We start from the raw sequence: 23603 nt of genomic DNA on the forward strand, positions 1-23603 counted from the left end.
ATACATAATTAAGTACTAAACAACTAAAATTAATCTTTTAAATGATTAAATAAAATAACCAAGTGATTTTTCTATAAATAACAACATTTAATTTTTCATTTGGTTTGAGTTTGAAGTGTGATAAAAATAAAATATTTTAATTTGATATTGACCCGTTGGTCCGACCCGCCGGTTCAACCACCGGTTCACGGGTTTTTAGCGGGTTTTTCTGGCTTTTAGCGGGTTTTTAGTTGTCCAGTGTTTAGAGGTAATCCGGACCAGAATGTCTACCGGGTCGCGGTTGGACCGGTCTGACCGGCCGGTCCGGGCCGGGTTTAAAAACATTGCTAAAGATCTATTAAAAAAGCTTTGGAGATTTTTATGGGATTAAAAACTTAATGCGTAGAGTTTTTTTTGGAAAAATCGAAATGTATAGATGTTGTCAAGCTATTTATGGCAATAAATGTATCAAATTAGGTCGATTTAAATAGTTCTATTAAATGAGTTTTCATTATTTTAGGAAAATAGTTAGGGGTTAATGTTGTAAATAAAAAAAATTACATAACCAAAACTACAAGGGCATAACACAAAATGTACTTCAAAAATAATAATATAGATACATGGAAAATGCTTGATGAGCAAGGAGTTTACGATCCGTACCAATAAAAGAGAGATTTTAGTGTTTTCCTATTTGAGTTGATAACATTATCGCATAATAATATTCAGTTTCTTAACACTGTATATATTATATTAAATGTTTTTCTTGATGCTAAAGTTAAATATACCCGATTATTGAGTTTCTAAAGTTGGGTTCTCGTTTTTATGAACTTTATGAACTTTATAATAATTATTGCGATTGTAATCATTTGTTACTCAAACTCGGCTATGTCATTTAAATTTAAGAGATCATACGGTCTCTAAATATCTATTAAAATAGGTTTGGAGATTTTTATGGGATTAAAAATTTAATGTGTAGAGTTGTTTTTAGAAAAATCGAAATGTATAGATGTTGTCAAGCTATATATGGCAATAAATGTATCAAATTAGGTCGAAATAAATAGTTTCATTAAATGAGTTTCGAGAAATTGTTATTTTAGGAAAATAGTTAGGGGTTAATATTGTAAATAAAACAAATTAAATAACCAAAACTTCAAGGACATAACACAAAATGTACTTCAAAAATAATAATATAGATACATGGAAAATGCTTGATGAGCAAGGAGTTTATGATCCGTAGCAATAAAAGAGAGATTTTAGTGTTTTCCTATTTGAGTTGATAACATTATCGCATAATAATATTTAGTTTCTTAACACGGTATATATTATATTAAATATTTTTCTTGATGCTAAAGTTAAATATACCCGATTATTGAGTTTCTAAAGTTGGGTTCTCGTTTTTATGAACTTTATTAACGTTATAATAATTATTGCGATTGTAATCATTTGTTTCTCAAACTCGGCTATGTCATTTAAATTTAAGAGATCATACGGTCTCTAAAGATCTATTAAAATAGGTTTAGAGATTTTTATGGGTAGAGTTGTTTTTGGAAAAATCGAAATGTATAGATGTTGTCAAGCTATTTATGGCAATAAATGTATCAAATTAGGTAGATTTAAATAGTTCCATTAAATGAGTTTTCAGGAATTGTTATTTTAGGAAAATAGTTAGGGGTTAATGTTGTAAGAAAACAAATTAAATAACCAAAACTTCAAGGGCATAATACAAAATGTACTTCAAAAATAATAATATAGATTATTTAATGCCAATGGCATCCCTGTAAATAAGTGCCAACTTCAGGATTTATTTTATAAATGTCTTTAAAAATGTATATATAGATACCCAAATCACTGTTTTATAAACTCAAAACGATATATAATTTTGTTTAATTGTGTAGTTTAAACTTTAACCACTCTTTTATAAACCCAAATTGAAATACAATTTTGTTTAATTGTAAAATCTAAACCCTAACCACTCATTTATAAATCCAAACCAACATATAATTTTGTTTAATTGTAAAATATAAACCCTAGACCATAACAACTTTTTTTTTGTCAACCATTGGGCCACAACTGGCCGACCCATTAGCCAAATTCCTACATTCGTAGGAAGCAGGACTCGATCCTTGGTGTGATGGTGCCATGACAACTCTTTTATAAATTCACAGACATATAATTTTGTTTGATTGTAAAATCTAAATTCTAAAGCCTAACCATTCTTTTGTAAACCCAAACCGACATATAATTTCGTTTAATTGTAAAATCTAAACACTAACCACTTTTTTGTAAATCCAAACCGACATATAATTTCATTTAATTGTAAAATCTAAACCCTAATCATTCTTTTATAAATCTAAACCGATATATAATTTTTTTAATTATAAAATTCAAACCCTAATTCTCTTTTCTAAACTTAAACCGACAGTGGAAGCCCCCTTGGCCCAGTGGTTGGTCTAGGGTTCATTAATGCTTCTACATCAGGAGGTCTGGGGTTCGAGGCTCGGATAATGCGATTTATTAATTGTGCATATTAATGGAGGCAAATTTACAGACGATCTCCAGTGATGCGTAATTATCGCTGTTCGCCGTGATTCTACATACACATGAAGGTGAACATAGAGAAGGAAGGTGACCATCAAGAGCATGGAGCAGAAGAGCAAAAGTGTTTGTAGTGAATCTAATAGGGTCGGAAGGAATTGCCCATGGTAGAATCATATGTAATTGTTCTCATAATTTGCAATCAATAATAAATCCAGATGATAAAAAAAAAACTTAAAACGACATAATTTTCTTGATAAAAAAACTACAGGATTTGTTTCTTAATTTTTTTGTCTTTTTATTTAATTTATAAATATGATATGACATGATATTTTGTTGTATTTTGATTGGTTAATCAAGAGAGGGTCACCCCTAGGGGTCAATCCAAAAAAATTTCTTAAATTAATTCTAATAACTTATTTTGGTTAGATGTAGAGAAATAGTGAGAATGGTTTGGGGACTAGTAAACAACTTTTACAAAGACTAGTAAGAACTTTTACAAAGACTAGTATTTAAATAAATTTACCAATTTCCAAATTTAAATCATAGATAGATTTGCTAACAAAAAGTAATGATAATTTGCGGTAAAAAATAATAATGATAGTTTATGTTAAGACTCATAAATGGCTGATGAACAGATTAAAAGAGAAATAAGAGTGTTTAGATCAAACCATAACGAGTGGAATTCCAGGAAACGCAATGATCCATTCCAATTTTCAGAATTGATAATAAAATTATGTGACCAATAAGATAATAAAATTAATTACTAAAATTTATTTTGATTAGATTTAGAGAAATAGTGAAAATGGTTTGATGGACTTTTTAAACAACTTATACAAAGACTATTATTAAAAAATACATAGATTTACGAATTTCTACATTTAAATCATAGATTAGCTAACAAAAAATAATGATAATTTACGGTAAAAAAATAATAATAATTTATGTAAAGACTCATGGTAAATGGCTCATGAACAGATTAAGACAGAAATGAGAGTGTTTAGATCAAACCATAACGAGTGGAATTCCAGGTATTTTAATCAATTTTTTTTTCTTTTTAACTGCCTACACAGAGTTCCCATTTGCTGAACATAATTGCAAATAAATTTTGGCTTTTGAGGGGACTTTTTGGAGTTCCAAAAATTGAGTATTAAATTTTTTTGTATCAAACTGTGAACTATATTTGAGATATTACATGTATGGGGTGTTATTGGTTTGTATATCCATAGGATTTGAAAATCGTTACTGATCACGAAAATCAAAACATATGAATTCCAAAATAACATATTTTATCTTTGCATTTGAATTATTCTAATTAATTTTTACTTTCAAATTTATTTAAAACATATTATAAATTTTAAAATCTAAAAACAAATCAATAAACGAATAACATAAAATTATGATTAGTATTTATAATTCATAGAACCCATAACATTAGTTTTGATAAATATTTTTAAATCAATAACACTACATGACTTTTGCTTAGATTTCCAAATCTATTAAACTCTCCTACTCTCTTTACACAACAATCTTAAGACTTCGTTAGTTGCATCAAATCTAATTTTTAAAAACATGTGATTTCTTATATTAATAAAGGGGAAAAAGTTAAAAAAAATCCCAAGTTATTTTTATTTGGAAGTTTAATACCCAATGGTTTTGCATTGGAATTAAAATACCCCATGTATTTCTTTGTTGATTTTTAAATCATCATGTTATATTGGTTTGTTGAATCAAACATCTGACTTAACAGACGTTAATTTGATTAACGGATTCTCTTTACCGGGTTAATTAGACCAAACACGTGGGTAATTGGGGTTAAATGAAAGACACTGTTGCCCTTGCTCAGTTCCCTCAAATCGACAAACTCTAAAAACTAAAATCCCCAATTTTTTTCTCTTTCTCGTGTGTGTTCTTCTTTCAACATCTAATGGAGCGAGTTACGAGTTAAAGTTCTGGGTCTGATGCAAATTCAGGGCGATGGTCTGTGGGTCTTATCTGCAATAGTGGAAAAGCGACGACCGTTGTAAAATCATGGACAAACGATAATCCAAGAAGAATGATTCTACAGATGTGTTGTTCATGGGTTCTTTGGTTGGGGAGATGAAGAAAAGCCGCATGGCTGGCAGAAGATTAGCTTATTAGAAGCTAAAGATGAGATTCGTCATCATAAAGATGAAATAAAAGTGCTTAAAGATTCTCTAAAGGCCATGAATGAACATGGTGTGAGTGTTGCGACGACGACGATGCATAGTGGGTTAGTCAACAAATACGAGCAAGAGAAGAATCAGCTTGAAAATGAATTTATGGCTGCTACTGAGAGAGAGAAAATACTCCGACAGTTCATTGTGTTGTCTTGGGGAGGATTCATTGTGGTAATTGCGATGATACTTGGATTGGGAAAGTAGTAGGCTATCTTGGGTTGTTGTTGTTGTTGTTGTTTGATATTGTTGTTGTTGTTGTTGCTGTATGGTTAATCTTTGTTTGCTGTTATTTGCACTTCAAGAATTTTATAAAAATCAGTACCATTGATCCAAAAGAGCCGTTATGTTTGAGAATATTACAAGGATCCCACACAAAAAAAACAAGGATCCCACAAAAATATCATCCCAGAGTCTCGCAAACTGTTCTTTTTGTGTTACTATCACCATATCTAATGCCATCCTCCTTGCCTTTTGTAATATCCACTTAGACACTGAGAGTGTGTACCTCATCATTACCTCATCTTTGATGTCAGTCCACCTCAATCCCGGTCGTCTTCTAGCTTCATCTCTGAACATTCTCGCAATAACCCCTTGTTTCAACATCTTAGCTTTCCCACTCGGACCATGGTTATGAGTATCCACATAGCTTTTGATACGCCCAAATTCGAGGATCACTCAGCCGGATTAGAAAGGATAGAAACTCGCCAATGTGCAAGATGCAACAAGGGAGATTTGATGGATTGGGTGGTCGCACAGCAGTTGCGGAAGGCTGCTGATATTCCCAACTCCAATCGCTGCTAGATATGACACACTAGTCCAGCAAGAGGAGGATGTTGCTTGGATATTACACACCAAGAAACAAAGAAATGTTCTAGACAAAGAACAAAGAGATAGACTCTTAAAATGAAAAGGAAAATTGGTTGATGATTCTCAAATGAGATTACAAGAGTTTATATAGTGATAAGAAACTTGGTAACAAAGCCAAGTATTAATTATTCTTGAAACTAAAAGACATTAAATATAGATAGTTGAATGAAGACCCAAGGCTTGAAATTTTCCTTCCCAATGTATTCTTCCCAAGGTGTCCATCCCAAGGTGAGTTGAACTCCATTTTCGTCATCCCTCTTTGACCACAAAATAAAGTGATTATTTTGGGCTTTCTTGGACTTGAATTAGGCTCAAAGTGGGCTGGACTTGATAGATATCATCTCCAATAGTTTTTCCCATGCTCTCTTTGGCCATAAGCTCTTGAATAAGCCCATTTAGTGCATTTCTTAGTTTCTTAGCTTTTGCTCTAGTCATTGGTCCTTCATGTACAAGCAATGGTTCCTCCGCTACAAGCTCCTCGGGTTCAAGCTCAGCAACAAGTTCCTCAGGTTCAAGCTCAGCTACAAGCTTCTCCTCCTTAGCCCCATCCATGATCACATCATCCCCCTCCTCTTGAAAAGGATTTGACCTCAAATCTGGATCATCTTCCACAAATGGAGCCAAATCAGCAACATTAAAAATCGAACTCACTTTGTACTTACCTTTCAAGTCGAGTTTGTAAGCATTGTCACTGATTTTTCTCAAGGCTTTGAATGGACCATCGACCCGTGGCATTAGCTTAGACTCTCTTTCAGCTGGGAAACGTTCCTTTCTCAAGTGTATCCACACTAGATCTCCCTCTTTAAACATCAGCTGACGTCTTCCTTTGTTTGCTTGCTTCTCATATTGCTTTGTCTTTGCTTCAATATTGAGTCGTGCTTTCTCATGAATCTGCTTAACAAGTTCAGCTTTCTTTTTCCCATCCATACTAACTCTTTCACTCAAAGGTAAAGGGATTAGATCCAAAGGCGTTAGAGGATTGAAACCATAAACAATTTGGAAAGGATAATACTTAGTAGCAGAATGAACTGAATGATTATATGCAAACTCAACATGAGGCAAACATTCTTCCCAAGATTTGATGTTCTTTTTAATGATAGCACGCAAAAGAGTAGACAAAGTTATATTCACTACTTCAGTTAGTCCATCGGTTTGAGGATAACAAGTAGTTGAAAACAACAACTTAGTCCCTAACTTAGACCACAAAGTTTTCCAGAAATAGCTTAAGAACTTAGTATCCCTATCAGAAACAATAGTTCTAGGCATGCCATGCAATCGAACAACTTCTCTAAAGAACAAATCAGCAATGTTTGAAGCATCATCAGTTTTGTGACATGGAATGAAGCGTGCCATCTTAGAAAATCTGTCAACAACCACAAAGACAGAATCTCTACCTCTCTTGATTCTAGGCAGTCCTAGCACAAAATCCATTGAAAGATCAGTCCAAGGTTCAGTAGGAATGGGTAAAGGAGTATACAAACCATGGGGTTGTACTTTAGACTTGGCTTGCTTGCAAGTGACACACCTTCCGCAAATTCTTTCCACATCTCTCTTCATCTGCGGCCAGTAGAAGTGATCCTGCATAACACTAAGTGTTTTGGCAACTCCAAAATGTCCCATTAATCCTCCTCCATGAGCTTCCCTGACAAATAACTCCCTCAAAGAACATTGGAGCACACAAAGACGGTTATCAAAGAATAAGAAACCATACATTTGATAATATTTCCCATAAGCGACTTTAGAGCATTTGATAGACGTTTTGCAGGAATTTTCAGATATCTTTCCAGAAGAGAACCCTAACGGTTTGCCGCCAATAAGAGGTATAGAACATCAAATTGACTTCATCCCAGGTGCGTCACTTCCAAACCAGCCGGCTTATCGAACCAATCCGTTGGAAACCAAGGAAATTCAAAAGCAGATTGGAGAGCTTCTTGAAAAAGGTTACATCATGGAGAGCCTAAGCCCATGTGCTGTACCTGTTCTACTTGTGCCTAACAAGGATGGCTCTTAGCGCATGTGTGTAGAATGTCGTGCCATCAACAACATTACGGTAAAGTATAGGCATCTGATCCCTAGGCTTGATGACATGCTAGATGAATTGCATGGTTCTTCTGTTTTCTCAAAAATAGATTTGAAAAGTGGTTATCACCAAATTCGCATGAAAGAAGGTGATGAATGGAAGACCGCATTCAAAACTAAGCTAGGATTGTATGAGTGGCTTGTCATGCCTTTTGGCCTTACTAATGCACCTAGTACATTCATGCGTTTGATGAATCATATCTTGCGAGCTTTTATTGGTCATTTTGTTGTTGTCTACTTTGATGACATTCTTATCTATAGCAAGAACCGTGAGGAACATAAGCTGCATTTGAAATCTGTCCTAGACGTCCTTAGGAAAGAAAGGTTATTTGCAAATCTTAATAAGTGCTCTTTTGGAACAGATCACGTGGTTTTCTTAGGTTTATTGTAGGTGCTGATGGACTCAGGGTGGATGAAGAAAAGATCAAAGCCATCCGTGATTGGCCTAGCCCCAAAACCGTTGGAGAGGTAAGGAGCTTTCATGGGCTAGCTGGGTTCTACCGGAGGTTTGTTCGGAACTTCAGCACAATAGCAGCTCCACTCACAGAGGTAATTAAGAAGAATGTTGGTTTCAAGTGGGAACAAGCTCAGGAGGAGGCGTTTCAAATACTTAAAGGGAAGTTAACTCAAGCTCCTTTACTTACACTTCCTGATTTCTCCAAAACTTTTAAGATAGAATGTGATGCCTCAGGAGTGGGTATTGGTGTTGTGTTGATGCAGGAAAAGAAACCCATTGCCTACTTCAGTGAAAAATTGGGATGAGCCACACTCAATTACCCCACTTATTACCAAGAGCTATACACTTTGGTTAGGGCACTCCAAACATGGCAACATTATCTTTGGACAAAGGAGTTTTCCATTCACACAGATCACCAATCCTTGAAGCACCTCAAAGGCCAGCAAAAGTTGAACAAAAGGCATGCACGTTGGGTTGAATTCATTGAAACCTTTCCCTACGTCATAAAATACAAACAAGGTAAGGAGAATGTGGTGACTGATGCCTTGTCTAGAAGGTATGTTCTTCTTTCAGCTCTTGAAATTAAGTTGCTTGGTTTTGAGTTCATTAAGGAATTGTATGTAACTGACCAGGATTTTCTTGATATGATTCTCCCAAGGAGTCGACCCTCTAAGGTGGTGAAAGGGATAAACTTTGCATCCAAGAGACTGTGAAGTCCAAAGGATCAAAGGATGTGGAGCGAATGGTCGCACAAGAGCTGCGGAAGACTCCTGATATACCGGTGGATCGATTCTTTATATATTACACACCAAAAGAGATCGACAACTTGCTGGATATGACACACCAACAAGGAATGGATAGAGAGATGGATCGATCATCTTCTTCATGGAACTCCTCTTCTTCAATTTCCTCCTCGGGCCGGTGAGTCCTCCTTGAACGTTCTCTCCTGGCTACGGGTCTAGAACGGGTTTGTTGGCTATTCTGAATCTCGTCGAGCCTTTGGTGTAGTTCTTCTAGACCTGTATTCATAATGTTAGTAATAGTATCATTCAATGCCCTCATTTGCAAGTTAGATAGCCCGGCGACAGAATTTCCTGGCCGATATCTTTCTCCATCACTTTCCATGGTTTCCTGAAAACTTAACACCAAAAGTTAGCAGATAACAAAAATCCTCACACACACAAGTGTTTCTCTCAATTTTGGTAGGTCACTCAAGAGCTTTATCCCTAAGTTCTAAGAGAACAAATCCAAGCAACCCAATGGAATTCCAAATCAACAAGGGAAGGAGGAAGATAGAAAGATAAGAGAATTTTGTGAAGTCTGTTTTAACCACTCCAAGGCTGGATTTCTCCTCAGCCAGCAGAATTTCTCTTCCACCACCTAGCCAAAAGCAGATCTTTTTTTTTTTTTTTTTGTATTAGATTTTTTTTTTCTTTTTTTTTTTCTTTTTTTCTTTTTTTTTCTCTTTTTTTCTCTTTTTTTTTTTTTTTTTGAAATAGATTTGGCCTAGGTAAGGAGACGGCCCAAATTTAAGATAGAAAGAAGAAGAAGAAGTATTTATTAGAAATGAAAGATGAGAAGATGAACAGATAAATACCGGTTGAGTGGCTCTGATACCACTTGATACGCCCAAATTCGAGGATCACTCAGCCGGATTAGAAATGATAGAAACTCGCCAAGGTGCAAGATGCAACAAGGGAGATTTGATGGATTGAGGGGTCGCACAGCAGTTGCGGAAGGTTGCTGATATTTCCAACTCCAATCGCTGCTAGATATGACACACTAGTCCAGTAAGAGGAGGCTGTTGCTTGGATATTACACACCAAGAAACAAAGAAATGTTCTAGACAAAGAACAAAGAGATAGACTCTTAAAATGAAAAGGAAAATTGGTTGATGATTCTCAAATGAGATTACAAGAGTTTATATAGTGATAAGAAACTTGGTAACAAAGCCAAGTATTAATTATTCTTGAAACTAAAAGACATTAAATATAGATAGTTGAATGAAGACCCAAGGCTTGAAATTTTCCTTCCCAATGTATTCTTCCCAAGGTGTCCATCCCAAGGTGAGTTGAACTCCATTTTCGTCATCCCTCTTTGACCACAAAATAAAATGATTATTTTGGGCTTTCTTGGACTTGAATTAGGCTCAAAGTGGGCTGGACTTGATAGATATCATCTCCAATAGTTTTTCCCATGCTCTCTTTGGCCATAAGCTCTTGAATAAGCTCATTTAGTGCATTTCTTAGCTTTTTAGCTTTTGCTCTAGTCATTGGTCCTTCAGGTACAAGCAATGGTTCCTCCGCTACAAGCTCCTCGGGTTCAAGCTCAGCAACAAGTTCCTCAGGTTCAAGCTCAGCTACAAGTTTCTCCTCCTTAGCTCCATCCATGATCACATTAGCTTTGAACTATCCATTTACTTGTGCGATTATGAGCAGAGCAGTATATCTTCCATTTGCACTTCTCACGGCTACATATAGCGGCCAGCTTTGATGCACCCCATCTACACAACTTCACATCATAGTTAGTCTTCAACACATACCGTAGAAGTTGATCCTTGAACTCTTCTCCACTATGAAACTTTTACAATAACCACAAATAAGGTTCTTTATCCTTCATGTATTTAGCTCTTGCTGTCACCCTTTCCTCCTCGTCGTATGCATCCCATTCATCTTCAATGTCCATTCGATGATCTGGACGCTCAACATCAAAACACTGCCTCTCAAATTCATCTTCATCTACATCTTCTTCCTCATCTACACCTGCTGCTTCATCCCCAACTGCTGCTTCATTAACACTTGCTTCTTCATTCTCAACTGCTGCTTCACCCCCAACTGCTGCTTCATCCCCATGTGGTCTTCCACTGTTAATTTCTTCGAAAAATGCTGAGAATCCATCATCATGTCTACCTTCCTCTACTCGATCACCATGGTCATCCTTATCAGCATCAGCTTCTACTTCGTCTTCCTCATCTACAACATCCTCATTTGACAGAGGAAACAATGCTGGTACAGTAACCCCGTTGTCGATGTATATATCGACTTCACCACCAATAATGGCTTCACGACACAACTCCCTTATCCCACCATCTTTGTCGTTGCCAATTGATCTTGCTGAACTTATATCCTCATGTGGAAGCTTATACCAAACTTCTTCGCCTTCACCATCAACTTCATTCTCCTTGCAAAACTCGCCAAAGATTGACCATGTCATCAAATCGGGATCTATTAACATGTCTTTCCAATCCCCTCCTATGTAGTCGAATGTTTGATCCTTTATTGAAACATCCCCTCTAAAGTGTATTTTTCACTTCAAACACTCGAAAGCACTACAGACGACAATAAAACATTCACGATTAGTACAAACAAATCCCTAAAATCTGAAATCGACTTCGAATCAACCACTAAACCAATAATGATAATGGATTTCACCCACTAAACCTATAATAATCGACTTCGAACCCTAAAATCCCATCGATCCCAATTTTGAAATAGATTTATAAAATTGCGATGAATCGAGAACCCCAAACCCTATTAACTGAAATCGACATACCTCATCTCCGCGATAATCTCGAATTCACGCCCAATACACTGAACCAAATCCGCTAAATCAAATGCCTTCACTCATTAGATGTTGAAAGAAGAACACACACGAGAAAGAGAAAGAAATTGGGGATTTTAGTTTTTAGGGTTTGTCGATTTGGGGGAAATCGATTAGAGGGAACTGAGCAAGGGCAACAGTGTCTTTCATTTAATCCCAATTACCCACGTGTTTGGTCTAATTAACCCGGTTAAGAGAATTCGTTAATCAAATTAACGTCTGTTAATGTTAAGTCGGATGTTTGATTCAACAAACCAATATAACATGATGATTTAAAAACCAACAAAGAAATACATGGGGTATTTTAATTCCAATACAAAACCATTAGATATTAAACTTCCAAATAAAAATAACTTAGAGATTTTTTTTAGCTTTTTCCCCTATTAATAAACCAAAAACACCTTTATTAGAAAGAGCAACAACGTATTTTCGTTCACTGTGATTTACCAAAACCAAAAGGCATACATTTTCCAGAAGATATACATCATATGATTGACACAAGTAATTTTATTCAGAAGTCATATATTTTTCTTCATCATAAAAAATCAATTGTTAATTTTGTCATTAATGTGTGAGGCTTATCAGTTCAAACTCGAAAGACAGCATTTACTTACCCAAAATGATGTTAGTAGATGATAATTACAATCTTTCTCCATAGTGTGTAGACCACTGACAACATTTGATCGTGTATTTAACGAAAAACACATATAATCACTTAGAATATGATGAGGATGATTTTATTCTTTTTTTTATTACTAATCTAATCATAACATGTGGCACATTCTTGGCTGATGAGAATGTTTTTTCTTGCATATACCTATGTTCTTCCGTTGTACTATTGTAATTAATTTTCTCATAATTCTTGGCTGGCTTACAATTGTATTGTACGTAAGAACCACAAATGAATTACAATATTTTTCATCTAACCAAGACTCTGGCTATAAAAATGTAGGCCACATATAAAGAAAAAATCTTATCACTAACGTTTTACGTACAAAACTCAAAATTTGGTTACCTTTCGCTGTTATATACTTATATATTGTAGGCATAATATTTAAATGGCCAATCATTGTCTGGTCTTGTAGTTTAGCATATGTAAGGATTACCTAGTTCTAATTTGTTACCCTCTCACAAGCATAAGCGTCGTCTCGCCAAAACTAGACACTATTCATACGCAAATACATATATACGTATATGTATGTAGACATTTAAAACTATAAAAGCAAAGAAAAGACAAAAGTCGGCAAACCAATTAGCATGAAATAATAACAAGAATTATTTTCAAAAATAAATAAAAATATACCCACCCAGAGTGGTTTCAAAACAAAGAAAAGCTCTCCAAGAACCTTAAAAAGTTCTGTTGCAGAGGTTCCGACCAAAAGCCAGTTTCATCTTTATGTGATCAGAGGCAGACAGATATGGTGGAAGAAGATTTAAACCAGATTGGTGGTAATAGTAAGTACAATGGAGAAGCAGACCCAGAGAGCAACACACTGAACCAACCTCTGGTCAAGGCTAATCGAACACTTTCTTCAACTCCACTTGCTTTGGTCGGTACCAAGGTTTCCCATATCGAGAGCTTGAACTATGAGTATGTCTTCTTCTTCTTCTTCCTCCTCCTCTTCTTCTTAGCATAATTTTGAATTCAACGTCTCAGTTCTTGTTGTTTAATAAATATTGACAGAATAAACGAGAACGATCTGTTTAAGCATGATTGGAGAAAAAGATCAAAGGCACAAGTACTTCAGTACGTATTCCTGAAATGGACATTAGCTTGTTTTGTTGGTCTTTTCACTGGTCTAATCGCCACTCTCATCAACTTAGCTGTTGAAAACATCGCTGGCTACAAGCTTCTAGCCGTTGGCCACTTCCTCAGCCAAGAAAGGTAAAAAACAAAGCTGGATCTAACCGTTTTCAAACAAATTAAATTCCGCAGTTGTTTTTTGTAGTGTATGATTGGATGATAATGTCTTGAGGGTAAAACAGATATGCTACAGGTCTGATGGTGCTTGCTGGGGCAAATTTGGGTCTTACCTTGGTGGCATCTGTGCTTTGTGTGTTCTTTGCTCCCACTGCGGCTGGACCTGGAATCCCTGAGATCAAAGCTTATCTTAATGGTGTCGATCTTCCCAACATGTTTGGTGCTACCACTATGATCGTTAAGGTCTGTTTCTGAATTTTTCTAAAGATATAATATGAATGAATTTGACTTTTGACTCACGGATTTTGTGGGGTTTGATAGATCATTGGAAGCATAGGAGCGGTTGCAGCTGGACTTGATCTGGGTAAAGAGGGTCCTCTGGTTCATATTGGAAGCTGCATAGCTTCTTTGCTCGGACAAGGTGGAACAGACAACCACCGAATCAAGTGGCGATGGCTTCGTTACTTCAACAACGATAGAGACCGCAGGGATCTGATTACGTGTGGCTCAGCTGCTGGAGTCTGTGCAGCCTTCAGGTCACCTGTTGGAGGTGTGCTTTTCGCCCTTGAGGAAGTTGCCACTTGGTGGAGAAGTGCCTTGTTGTGGCGGACTTTCTTCAGCACAGCAGTCGTTGTGGTTATTCTGAGAGAGTTCATAGAGATATGCAATTCAGGCAAGTGTGGGTTGTTTGGAAGAGGAGGGCTTATCATGTTTGATGTGAGTCACGTAACTTATACTTACCATGTAACTGACATAATCCCTGTCATGTTGATTGGTGTAATCGGTGGAATTCTTGGGAGTCTCTATAATCACGTTCTGCATAAAGTTCTCCGGCTTTACAATCTCATCAACGAGTAAGTGTTAGCTGTTCAACAGGTTCTAAAAATAAACATAGTGAAACATTTTTATCATATGCTGTGAGTAAAACCCCGGTAAGCTAGTTAACTTATCTTGTTTGGTCATATTGCAGGAAGGGTAAGATCCACAAGGTGCTTCTCAGTCTTACGGTATCACTCTTCACATCAGTTTGCCTTTATGGCCTTCCTTTCTTGGCTAAATGCAAGCCTTGTGATCCCTCGATAGATGAGATCTGCCCGACGAATGGAAGATCCGGCAACTTCAAACAGTTCCATTGCCCAAAAGGTTACTACAATGATTTAGCTACTCTGCTTCTCACCACCAACGATGATGCTGTCAGAAACCTTTTCTCTTCCAACACTCCCAATGAGTTTAGCATGGGCTCCCTGTGGATATTCTTTGTGCTCTACTGCATCTTGGGGCTTTTCACATTTGGTATTGCAACACCATCTGGTCTTTTCCTCCCTATCATCCTCATGGGTGCTGCATATGGCCGGATGCTTGGCGCTGCAATGGGATCCTACACAAGTATTGACCAAGGGCTTTATGCTGTCCTTGGTGCAGCCGCGCTCATGGCTGGATCTATGAGAATGACTGTGTCACTCTGTGTTATATTCCTTGAACTCACCAACAATCTTCTTTTGCTTCCCATTACAATGATCGTGCTTCTGATTGCCAAAACTGTGGGAGACAGCTTCAACCCAAGTATCTATGACATCATATTGGATCTAAAGGGTTTGCCTTTCTTAGATGCAAATCCAGAGCCGTGGATGAGGAACCTCAGCGTTGGTGAGCTTGGTGATGCTAAACCCCCGGTTGTAACCCTGCAAGGTGTAGAAAAGGTTTCTAAAATAGTTGATGTGCTAAGGAACACGACGCATAATGCATTCCCTGTTTTAGATGAAGCAGAGGTACCTCAAGTGGGTCTAGTAACTGGGGCTACAGAACTCCACGGGCTAATCCTGAGAGCGCACCTCGTTAAAGTTCTGAAAAAGAGATGGTTCTTGACAGAGAAAAGAAGAACAGAGGAGTGGGAGGTCAGGGAAAAGTTTCCATGGGATGAATTGGCTGAAAGAGAAGACAACTTTGACGACGTGGCTATCACAAGCTCTGAAATGGAAATGTTTGTCGATCTTCATCCTCTCACCAACACAACCCCTTACACAGTCATGGAGAACATGTCTGTGGCCAAGGCTTTAGTACTATTCCGGCAAGTGGGACTCCGCCATTTGCTAATTGTTCCCAAGATTCAAACCTCAGGAGTGAGTTTATGCCTTCGACTCTCTTTTACTTTCCTGCTTACTAAAAACCTACAAACAAATCTAATGACACTAACTTCTGTTGCTATTCAAAATTTTTGCAGTTGTGTCCTGTGGTAGGGATCTTAACCAGGCAGGATCTAAGGGCACACAACATTCTACAAGCCTTTCCTCAATTGGAAAAATCCAAAGGTAGAAAAGCAAATTGAAGAGCTATATACTTTGTTTACCTGTGGTTGTAAAAAATGGCTTGCAGCCTTGTATTTTTCTTCCCATTCTTGAAGATGTATCTGTCCAGTTTTGCACTTTTTCTTCATATCCAACAGAAGTTGATAAGATAAATATCGCACAAATCTCTTTTTCTACTTGTAATGACACAAAAAAAAGAGAGAACCATATCTACTTATCAAAAGGAACAGAGCAAAACTGTTTTCTCATCCATTAGATGGTCTTCTAAACCTTTGAAGTTCTCAAATTACAGATATTAACTAATATGAGTCCTGTGATTCTACTTAGGCGCACGCACTTTCTTTATTCCCACTTTTTTTATTCCCGATTTCTTCTTTTTCTTGATAGCAACCCTTCTTTTGAAGACAGCCAAAACTTCAATGCTGACAAACCCAATGGTAAAATTAGCATGGATGATATTTGTGCAGTATAAAATGCAAGTACAGTAAATGTTTCTATGAACTGATACCTATCGGTTCCGGGAAAGAAGTTGAAGCCATGGGCTTTTTCCAATTCCCACGCTTTGCTAGATAATAACGACTTGCAGTCCTAATCAATTGTTTAGAAATTAGAAGGAACTAAACTGGCAGCATTTGTTAACGGCTTATTTACACTAGTATAGAGGTAATATTAGTGTGTCTCTAGTACCTCCTTAAAGCTTTCCCAACCACAGCTTATATATATGAGTCTTTGCGGTAGTGTATTATTCTCCTCAGGGATCAGCTTGTTGCCAGCTTGAATTGAAAGTTCCTTTGCCCTTAAAATCCATGGCCTCTTCTCCTCTTTTGCATTCGAGCTTGAACTGAAACAAGAGAAAATTAACAGACCCATAAAAGATCTACCTTTGGAGTTTTGGTGATAGGGTATAAATGATGGTATTTAGGCACAAATCCAAAACCTTGGTGATGAAGACCTCATTCTTTTCTCAATGGAGGGGACAGACTCTAACATCTGACGGAGAGAAGCATCTAGACCTCTCCTAGGAGGATCCACAACGACTACATCTGACCCTATAATCCATGAAAGGGGGTTCTGTAGAATTTCGAATACAGTGTACAACACATCATTAAAATGTTAGAAAAAATCCTAGAAAATTGGAACTAGTTTTTGCAAACACTACTTACAACTGAAGCATCTGCATGGTGCCAACTGATGCTGCAATTCAATGAGTTAGGCAATCGCTGGATTGTTTTCTCAAAAGACAGCCTTGCTTCTTTGTTAACCTCAATGCATTTGACAGAGCTGAAATCAGGTTAAAGTATAAAGTTTTCATCAAAACGAATATACACAGTCTCTTCTTAGATAATATATAGATATGAACAATCGATGTTCTTGCCTGCATTTCCTCGATGTAGCTAACGATAATCCAATCACTCCAGCTCCTGCATATAGATCGGCAACAGATGATCCACCAGGAACATACTTATGCAGTTTCCAAAGTAAGCTATCAAAAGCCTGACACAAACATTTGAAACATTAGGAATCATAAAGCAATGACTACAGCCGATAGGAAAATGCACTCAAACTAGCAAATCAAATGTGCTGATCAACTCCCGGCTCATAAGCTTTAACTCATTATCTGCATGCTCACCCGTGTATTTGCCTGGCCAAAACTGGAAGGATCCAAGGATATGTCAATCCCTCCTACATGTTCCCAGAAATCTCTCTCACCTAAAAGATGCCTCCATCTGTTTCCAAAGATTATCTAAGACAAAGGGAATAATCAAGTTAGACAACTGAACAAAAGAGAAAGGAACACTTTCAGGCAGAAGTTTTCTAGTACACATAATGCGGCCAGAACAAAGACTATAAGCTAACACTAATATTCCCTGAATATTTAGCCATAGCATATGAGAATTCTTGTTCTCTGACTCACATTGTTGGTTGATGTCTGAAAGTTAGCCCACACAGAATGGATCAGGTGAAACTTGCTGTTGGGTCCACCCTTTCTCCACAAGTACTGCAAATGAGAAATATGTAAGTTATAAATTGCAGAAAAAAAATGAATGAAGCAAGCCAACGGAACCATGACTTTTAAAAAAAACTCACGCTGGACAATGCTTGCAACTTATCTGCATTATGAGATCTCTCATTTCTCGAGTTCCAAACCAAGGACACCTGCACTTTTCCTGAAACCAATATCTAAAATCAGAAACTACTCTTACTGCATCATATCACTATGCAAAAGAAACAAAACCAAAAATAAATGTTCAACCATTTTTGTATCTCTCTGGAGCACGAAGATTTGTACTGTGCGTCGTAACAGCCATCTATAGATTAAAAAAAAAACCTCATTACCACACTGCACCAGATTGGATTACAAAATAGCCATATATACTCAAATGTTAACCACCTGAACATATCGTAAGTCCCCAGTCCCCTGATCCTCATCAAATGGCACAACATCGAACACCTTAATACCTTAAAGCATAGCAAAAAAACCCCAATCAAATGGCAAACACAACCAAATCTCTATCTTTTAAATCACAAAAAAAACATAAGGACTACTAATACTACCTTCTCTCAATAACTCAATTGCAGCATTAATATTAGGATGATGAGCTGCAAAAAGAAATAGAACTCAACTTCAATCCCAATCACAAAAAAAATCTATGTCAAGAACTTATTTCCAGCTTAAATAAAATTTACATTTGCATTCAGGAATATCAACAACGGTGTGAGTTCCCTCTTGGTACAAACCAATCAATGCATTATCTGAAGAGCCACGAACGGCCAATTTTGCTCGGCATCTCCATCCCCACTGCAATTAGATCTAAAAACTTATCACCAGAAACCAAAAGGACGTGAAATCAGAAAAAGGAAGAAGAAGTGAAATTAACCAGTCTACAACTATCGAAAGTGAAATCTTCGACGCCGTAACGCTTAAAGAAGCCTGAAGCTTCTTCGACGACAGCTGGACGATGGAGATTGAACTCCTGCGTACAACCTGAACACCTGAAGCAATCCAGAGAGAGACGGAATCGAATCAATTATCACAATATTTTGAGAGATGAAAGACTTATCGGCGAAGAGGAGCGTACGATTGGAAATGAGGACATTGGAGGGAGCAAGCTAGCGAGTCGGAGGAGCTTGTTGGCGGCGGGAGAGGAAGAGACGCGACGACGGGAGGCGAAGGAGGTGAAACGCGGCAGGTTATGATTGGATAACGAGAACTGAACGAGAAAACGCTCGACGAATGCATCGTTGCTGTTGCTGCTTCACTGTCGTCGGCGAAGGATTTACTCCGTGGCGGGAATGGATAAAGTCCATAAATATCTCTGCCCGGCTTTGTATCCAACAAAATTAATTAGACCCGACCCGGATCAAACCGACCCGATTAATCCGGTTGAAATTTACATATTTTTGAGATTGCTTAAATCCTTGATCTCATTCGAGCTTTCATATTTTTGAGATTGCTTACTTTAATCCTTGACCTGATTACTAAACCAATATTTGAACTTTATGAAATGGTCCATTAGTTCATCTAGGTAACAAACCGTTGCTATTGTAACTGGTGAAAGTAATTTTGACCAAAAATCACTAGAATTTGTTCAATCACAAAGAAAGTATTAACGAATCAGTGATGCATAAAAGTTTTAATAAACGAATCGTAATGCATCGATTAAACCAAGAATCTTGAAGTGGTTTTCCGATTTTCTAGAAACTAGTCACTACTACTAAGCAAGAAGCTTCCCAGCAGAGGAAAAAAGTTAGAAAACAAAGCCCGTGAAGAATCTTTAGGAGAAAGACGAACACTTCTTTTTACACACAAGCACAATAAGCCATTGACAAACACTTTGGTACTGCTCGCTACTCGTCAGTTCCAAAGTACCGATCACCAAACTCACCCAAGCCTGGTATGACCCTGAACTCTTCGTTCAGACACTGATCTATTTCTGACGTCACAATCTTCAACTTTGGAAAGCGTTTGCAGACGCAATGGATTCCCTCTGGTGCCTGCAGGATGCGGAATCGGTTGTTAGTGTGTGACTGAGAGAACAAGTTATGCGATGAAGTATCTTTGGTTAATTAAAACACTCACCGAGATGAGATTGAGGAATATAATGTGGGATTCAGGCACTCCTTTCTGTATTAGTAGTTCTATCGCCTGATTTGCAGAGTTACCTTCAAGATATATCCAATGGAAAGTTTCAGAGAAAATACACTTACAAGATCCCAAAGCAGGAAATGAAAAACAAGTGAAGCTACCTGTGCCTAAAACAGGATCTAGAAGCAGGACATGGCGCTCGGATATATCACTTGGAAGCTTCTCGTATATAAGCTAAGTCATATGCCAGGAGAAATTGTTTTTGAGTTTTGGAGTTTTAAAAAAGAGACATGATCTTTGTAAATTGTTAAAGAAGTGGAAAGAGATAAGCAAAACCTGCATTCCATTGTCGCCATCACGATGGATGAGAATCTTCCCTATCTTAATCCCTTTACAACACGCGCGTAATGCGTTTTCCATGCTTTCACCACTAACAAAGCATGCAAAACAGATAATTTAGGCAAGAGAAAAGAATTTAAAAAGTCACTCACACAGAACATGAGCAAACAAACAACGTATGCTTTCAATGGTATGCACATTCCGTATCTAGAACTAAACAGCTCCAGTCTCCATCTATTAAGAACTTTTAAAACACATAATACCTTTTAACGCTCACCTTCTAATGACTGAGACCCCACAAAGTTTCTTGCAGAAGTCAACACCGCTATACACCGATCCTGATTTGTAAGAGATTAGAAATTATAATTGTGTGGAAGCAATCAATCAGTAAATGCCAAAGCATATGAGGTCTTCACTATGATTTCCACAAAGCACAAACAATCTTTCTAGATAAATGTGATAAAGACTTATAGGATCTCACGATCTAGTTGATCCATATTTTCAGACACATGACTACCATAAATAAATCATTGTAAACTATAGTTACAGCTCAAGCCTCTATAACTGTATGGATTCGATCAATCAGTAAATGCCAAAGCATACTTTGATTTATAATTATATACTATAGTTACAGTTCAAGCCATTCTCCTCTTATACCTGTTGGAGTAACTACTTGTTTCTCAGTGAATGGCAAATGGCCAAGACCATGCTCCACAACCTGGAATAAAGCCATCAACAATTGAAATGACAAAGCTTGGAAGCTGAGTAACATTGAAAGGGATGACAGGAAATAAAAGAGTACCAAACGAATGAGGCGATCTGAGTAAAACACAAAGTCATGTTTTGATATGTCCTTCTCTCGAATAAGTGTATGCATGCCTCTTATCTGCAATTATCGTAGGTGAGAAGATGGTTTTAAACCTTACCGTCTGAATCAAGCATCAAACAGTTGGAAAATGTGGAATGTACCTGAAATGTTGATTCGATAACAAAAACATTTGGGTAGATTTTGCAGAGATCATGTTGCCCAAGTTTTGTGTGGATATGTTGCACAATCAAATCAACTGCAACGTGATTGTCACCTCCTCGGGGAATGATCACATCAGCATATTTCTTTGACGGGAGGACAAAATCATCAAACGCGGGTTTTACAAACTTTGCATACTGTTATATAGAAGTTGACAACAAGAACACCCTCAAAACAAGAGAAGTTGAAAAAATAAAGGAAACTCAGAAAACAACACTGTTATATAGCACAACAGTTCAAAGAGCAGAATTAAGCAAGAGTCGCTTGAACAACAGGAGGGACATTGAGTTGTTCAGTATTGCACAAACACATAGGTCTCTAATTCCTAGTCTCGTATGCACACATTAGAGCACTAACTTAGATAGGTGAAACTTGGTGACAAATTTTACATTAACACTTAAAACAAAAGACTAACCTGTTCAAGCACAGAATCAACATCCCTACCCCTCTCAACCGTGTCACGTCTGATTCTGCGAGCAAGCCTCACATCAGCATCTGAAATCAATAAATAGCCACAATGACTTCACTGAGAATTATTAGCATTACAAAAAGATTCAAAGTTTCGTAACTATATAGCTTCAATAGCATTCATTCAGTCTTTAATGGTCAACAATTGAAAAAGTGGCGAAAGTGAGTTAATCCATCAAGGGCACCATCAGCTACAGAACAGGACGTGGAAAACTTCTATCACAATATATAATTGTCACTATATCATTCATAGTTGTGCAGAAAATATAAGGTTTATTTAAGTAGAATCAAAAAGAAAGAGAGACAAGATACTGCAACTAGTTAAACCTGTGTCAACGAAGATCTTCATATTCATCAGGTCTCGAACTCGCGAGTCATGGAAAACTAGAATCCCTTCCAAAATAATGACATCACAAGCATTGACCTGAAAAAAGTCCCAACTGATTGATTTAACAAACGATGATAAGATTCAACCACATGAACTTAGATTCTAAACCCATAAAACCGCAGAAAGGAACCATATAAGGATATCAAATAAATAGAGACGCATCTTAGAAAATAGCACAGAAGATTATGCACCTGACGGAACGCATCTAATTTACGTTGGTGAGTCTTGAAGTCGTAAATTGGAATCTGATACGGTTGCCCACTCTTGAGTGTGTTAACGCAATGCAAAAGCTGCTCAGTATCAAACGCATCTAGAGAAAACGAAAAACAACAGACGTTAAAAATTACACCAAAATTTCCTCAGGTGAATATCAGTGTTCCCAAATCAAAAGAACAAGTTACCAGGATGATCAAAATTGTATTCTTGTACATGCTCCAGTTCTTCAGATGTCAGACCACGGTAAAAGGAATCCTAATCAACAAAACAGCATCAGAGTACCACAAAAAAATAACTCTAAGAATTGAGAACAGGGACTAGCTACAGAATCTAACCTGGTTAACTAGAACAATGCGATGATCATGAAGTTGCTGGATTATCATGTCACACACCGTCGTCTTACCAGAAGCGGTACCACCAGTAACTCCTACACAAGTCAACAGAAAAAAAGATTAAGCCCTAGAACTTGAACTAAGATATTACTAATCTTGGAAGCACAAATGTTCGTACAAGCTAAAACCCTAAATAAAACCCTAAAGAAACGCCAATTTCATGAAATTGAGAGACAATACACCACGATCGGAATTTGAGAAACTTCAACGGTTCGATAAGGAAGAGAATTAAGCGCGAAAGAGGAAAGGAGAAATCGAAACATCACTCACCGATAACGAAGGGCTGATGAGGAGCGGCGGGATCGTCGGTAGCGGAAAAAGAAGAATTACTCAAACGAAAGTGAGAAGGAGAAGAGACGGATGATTTCGACGGAGAAGAGAGAAGACCGTCGAGGCGAAGACCGGAGAAGTGAGGCCCCGATGCCTTCTCCATGACATAGTCAATCAACGTTGAATCTTCCGGCATTTTTAATTCCACGGCGAATAAAATCCCGATTTGGTATCCGGAGAAGAAGAAGAAGACGACGAATTAGGAGAAAAATAAAATAAAGGAGGATTCGTAAGTGATCAGTGACGACGACGATTTCGGCACAATTCAGCAAACCCACTTGTCCTCTCTCTCGCTCCCTCCGTCTTTTTTAAATAATTGTTTTTTTGGAGAAACTCAGATTAAAATATATTTCCGGTTTTAAATTAGGGTTAACACAGACTTTTGCAAACTAGTGTGTATAATTTAAATTA

At 37.2% G+C, this 23603-nt stretch overlaps 3 protein-coding genes and 1 pseudogene across 5 annotated transcripts; 1 reads left to right on the top strand and 3 right to left on the bottom strand.

Moving 5' to 3' along the window:
• Positions 1-10515: 10515 nt before the first annotated feature.
• On the bottom strand, positions 10516-11352 carry LOC147945463 (uncharacterized; annotated as a pseudogene).
• Positions 11353-12774: 1422 nt separating this feature from the next.
• Positions 12775-16121, top strand: LOC104779943 (chloride channel protein CLC-b). Its single transcript, XM_010504375.2, has 6 exons — positions 12775-13309; positions 13403-13603; positions 13705-13882; positions 13961-14493; positions 14610-15759; positions 15861-16121. The coding sequence occupies exons 1-6, from the start codon at positions 13137-13139 to the stop codon at positions 15963-15965; spliced, it is 2340 nt and encodes a 779-aa protein (XP_010502677.2). The 5' UTR covers positions 12775-13136; the 3' UTR covers positions 15966-16121.
• A 21-nt stretch (positions 16122-16142) lies between these two features.
• Positions 16143-19408, bottom strand: LOC104779944 (uncharacterized). 2 transcript variants are annotated; one of them, XM_010504377.3, is made up of 15 exons: positions 19026-19408; positions 18825-18939; positions 18634-18745; positions 18502-18546; positions 18338-18405; positions 18200-18254; positions 18034-18113; positions 17861-17944; positions 17576-17689; positions 17321-17439; positions 17109-17226; positions 16883-17016; positions 16633-16786; positions 16454-16533; positions 16143-16367 (listed from the first exon to the last, which is right to left on the bottom strand). In XM_010504377.3, the coding sequence occupies exons 1-15, from the start codon at positions 19184-19186 to the stop codon at positions 16265-16267; spliced, it is 1542 nt and encodes a 513-aa protein (XP_010502679.1). In that variant the 5' UTR covers positions 19187-19408; the 3' UTR covers positions 16143-16264. The 2 variants fall into 2 exon arrangements, with proteins under 2 accessions (XP_010502679.1, XP_087366082.1); XM_087509956.1 differs by having other exon boundaries at positions 16633-16780; positions 19026-19403.
• Positions 19409-19578: 170 nt separating this feature from the next.
• Positions 19579-23568, bottom strand: LOC104779945 (uridine/cytidine kinase UKL1, chloroplastic). Of its 2 annotated transcripts, none has more exons than XR_015596587.1 (14): positions 23133-23528; positions 22806-22897; positions 22656-22725; positions 22446-22564; positions 22194-22290; positions 21814-21893; positions 21341-21535; positions 21174-21257; positions 21029-21089; positions 20635-20709; positions 20369-20462; positions 20194-20266; positions 20027-20109; positions 19579-19941 (listed from the first exon to the last, which is right to left on the bottom strand). XR_015596587.1 is itself a non-coding variant. In XM_010504379.3 (14 exons), exons 1-14 carry the CDS (start codon positions 23326-23328, stop codon positions 19795-19797), a joined length of 1452 nt encoding a protein of 483 aa, XP_010502681.1. In that variant the 5' UTR covers positions 23329-23568; the 3' UTR covers positions 19579-19794. The 2 variants fall into 2 exon arrangements, 1 of the variants encoding a protein (XP_010502681.1); XM_010504379.3 differs by having other exon boundaries at positions 20649-20709; positions 23133-23568.
• Positions 23569-23603: the final 35 nt, after the last annotated feature.

The sequence above is a fragment of the Camelina sativa genome, chromosome 4 (assembly GCF_030686135.1).
Source record: "Camelina sativa cultivar CO46 ecotype springtype chromosome 4, ASM3068613v1".
Lineage (NCBI taxonomy): Eukaryota > Viridiplantae > Streptophyta > Magnoliopsida > Brassicales > Brassicaceae > Camelina > Camelina sativa.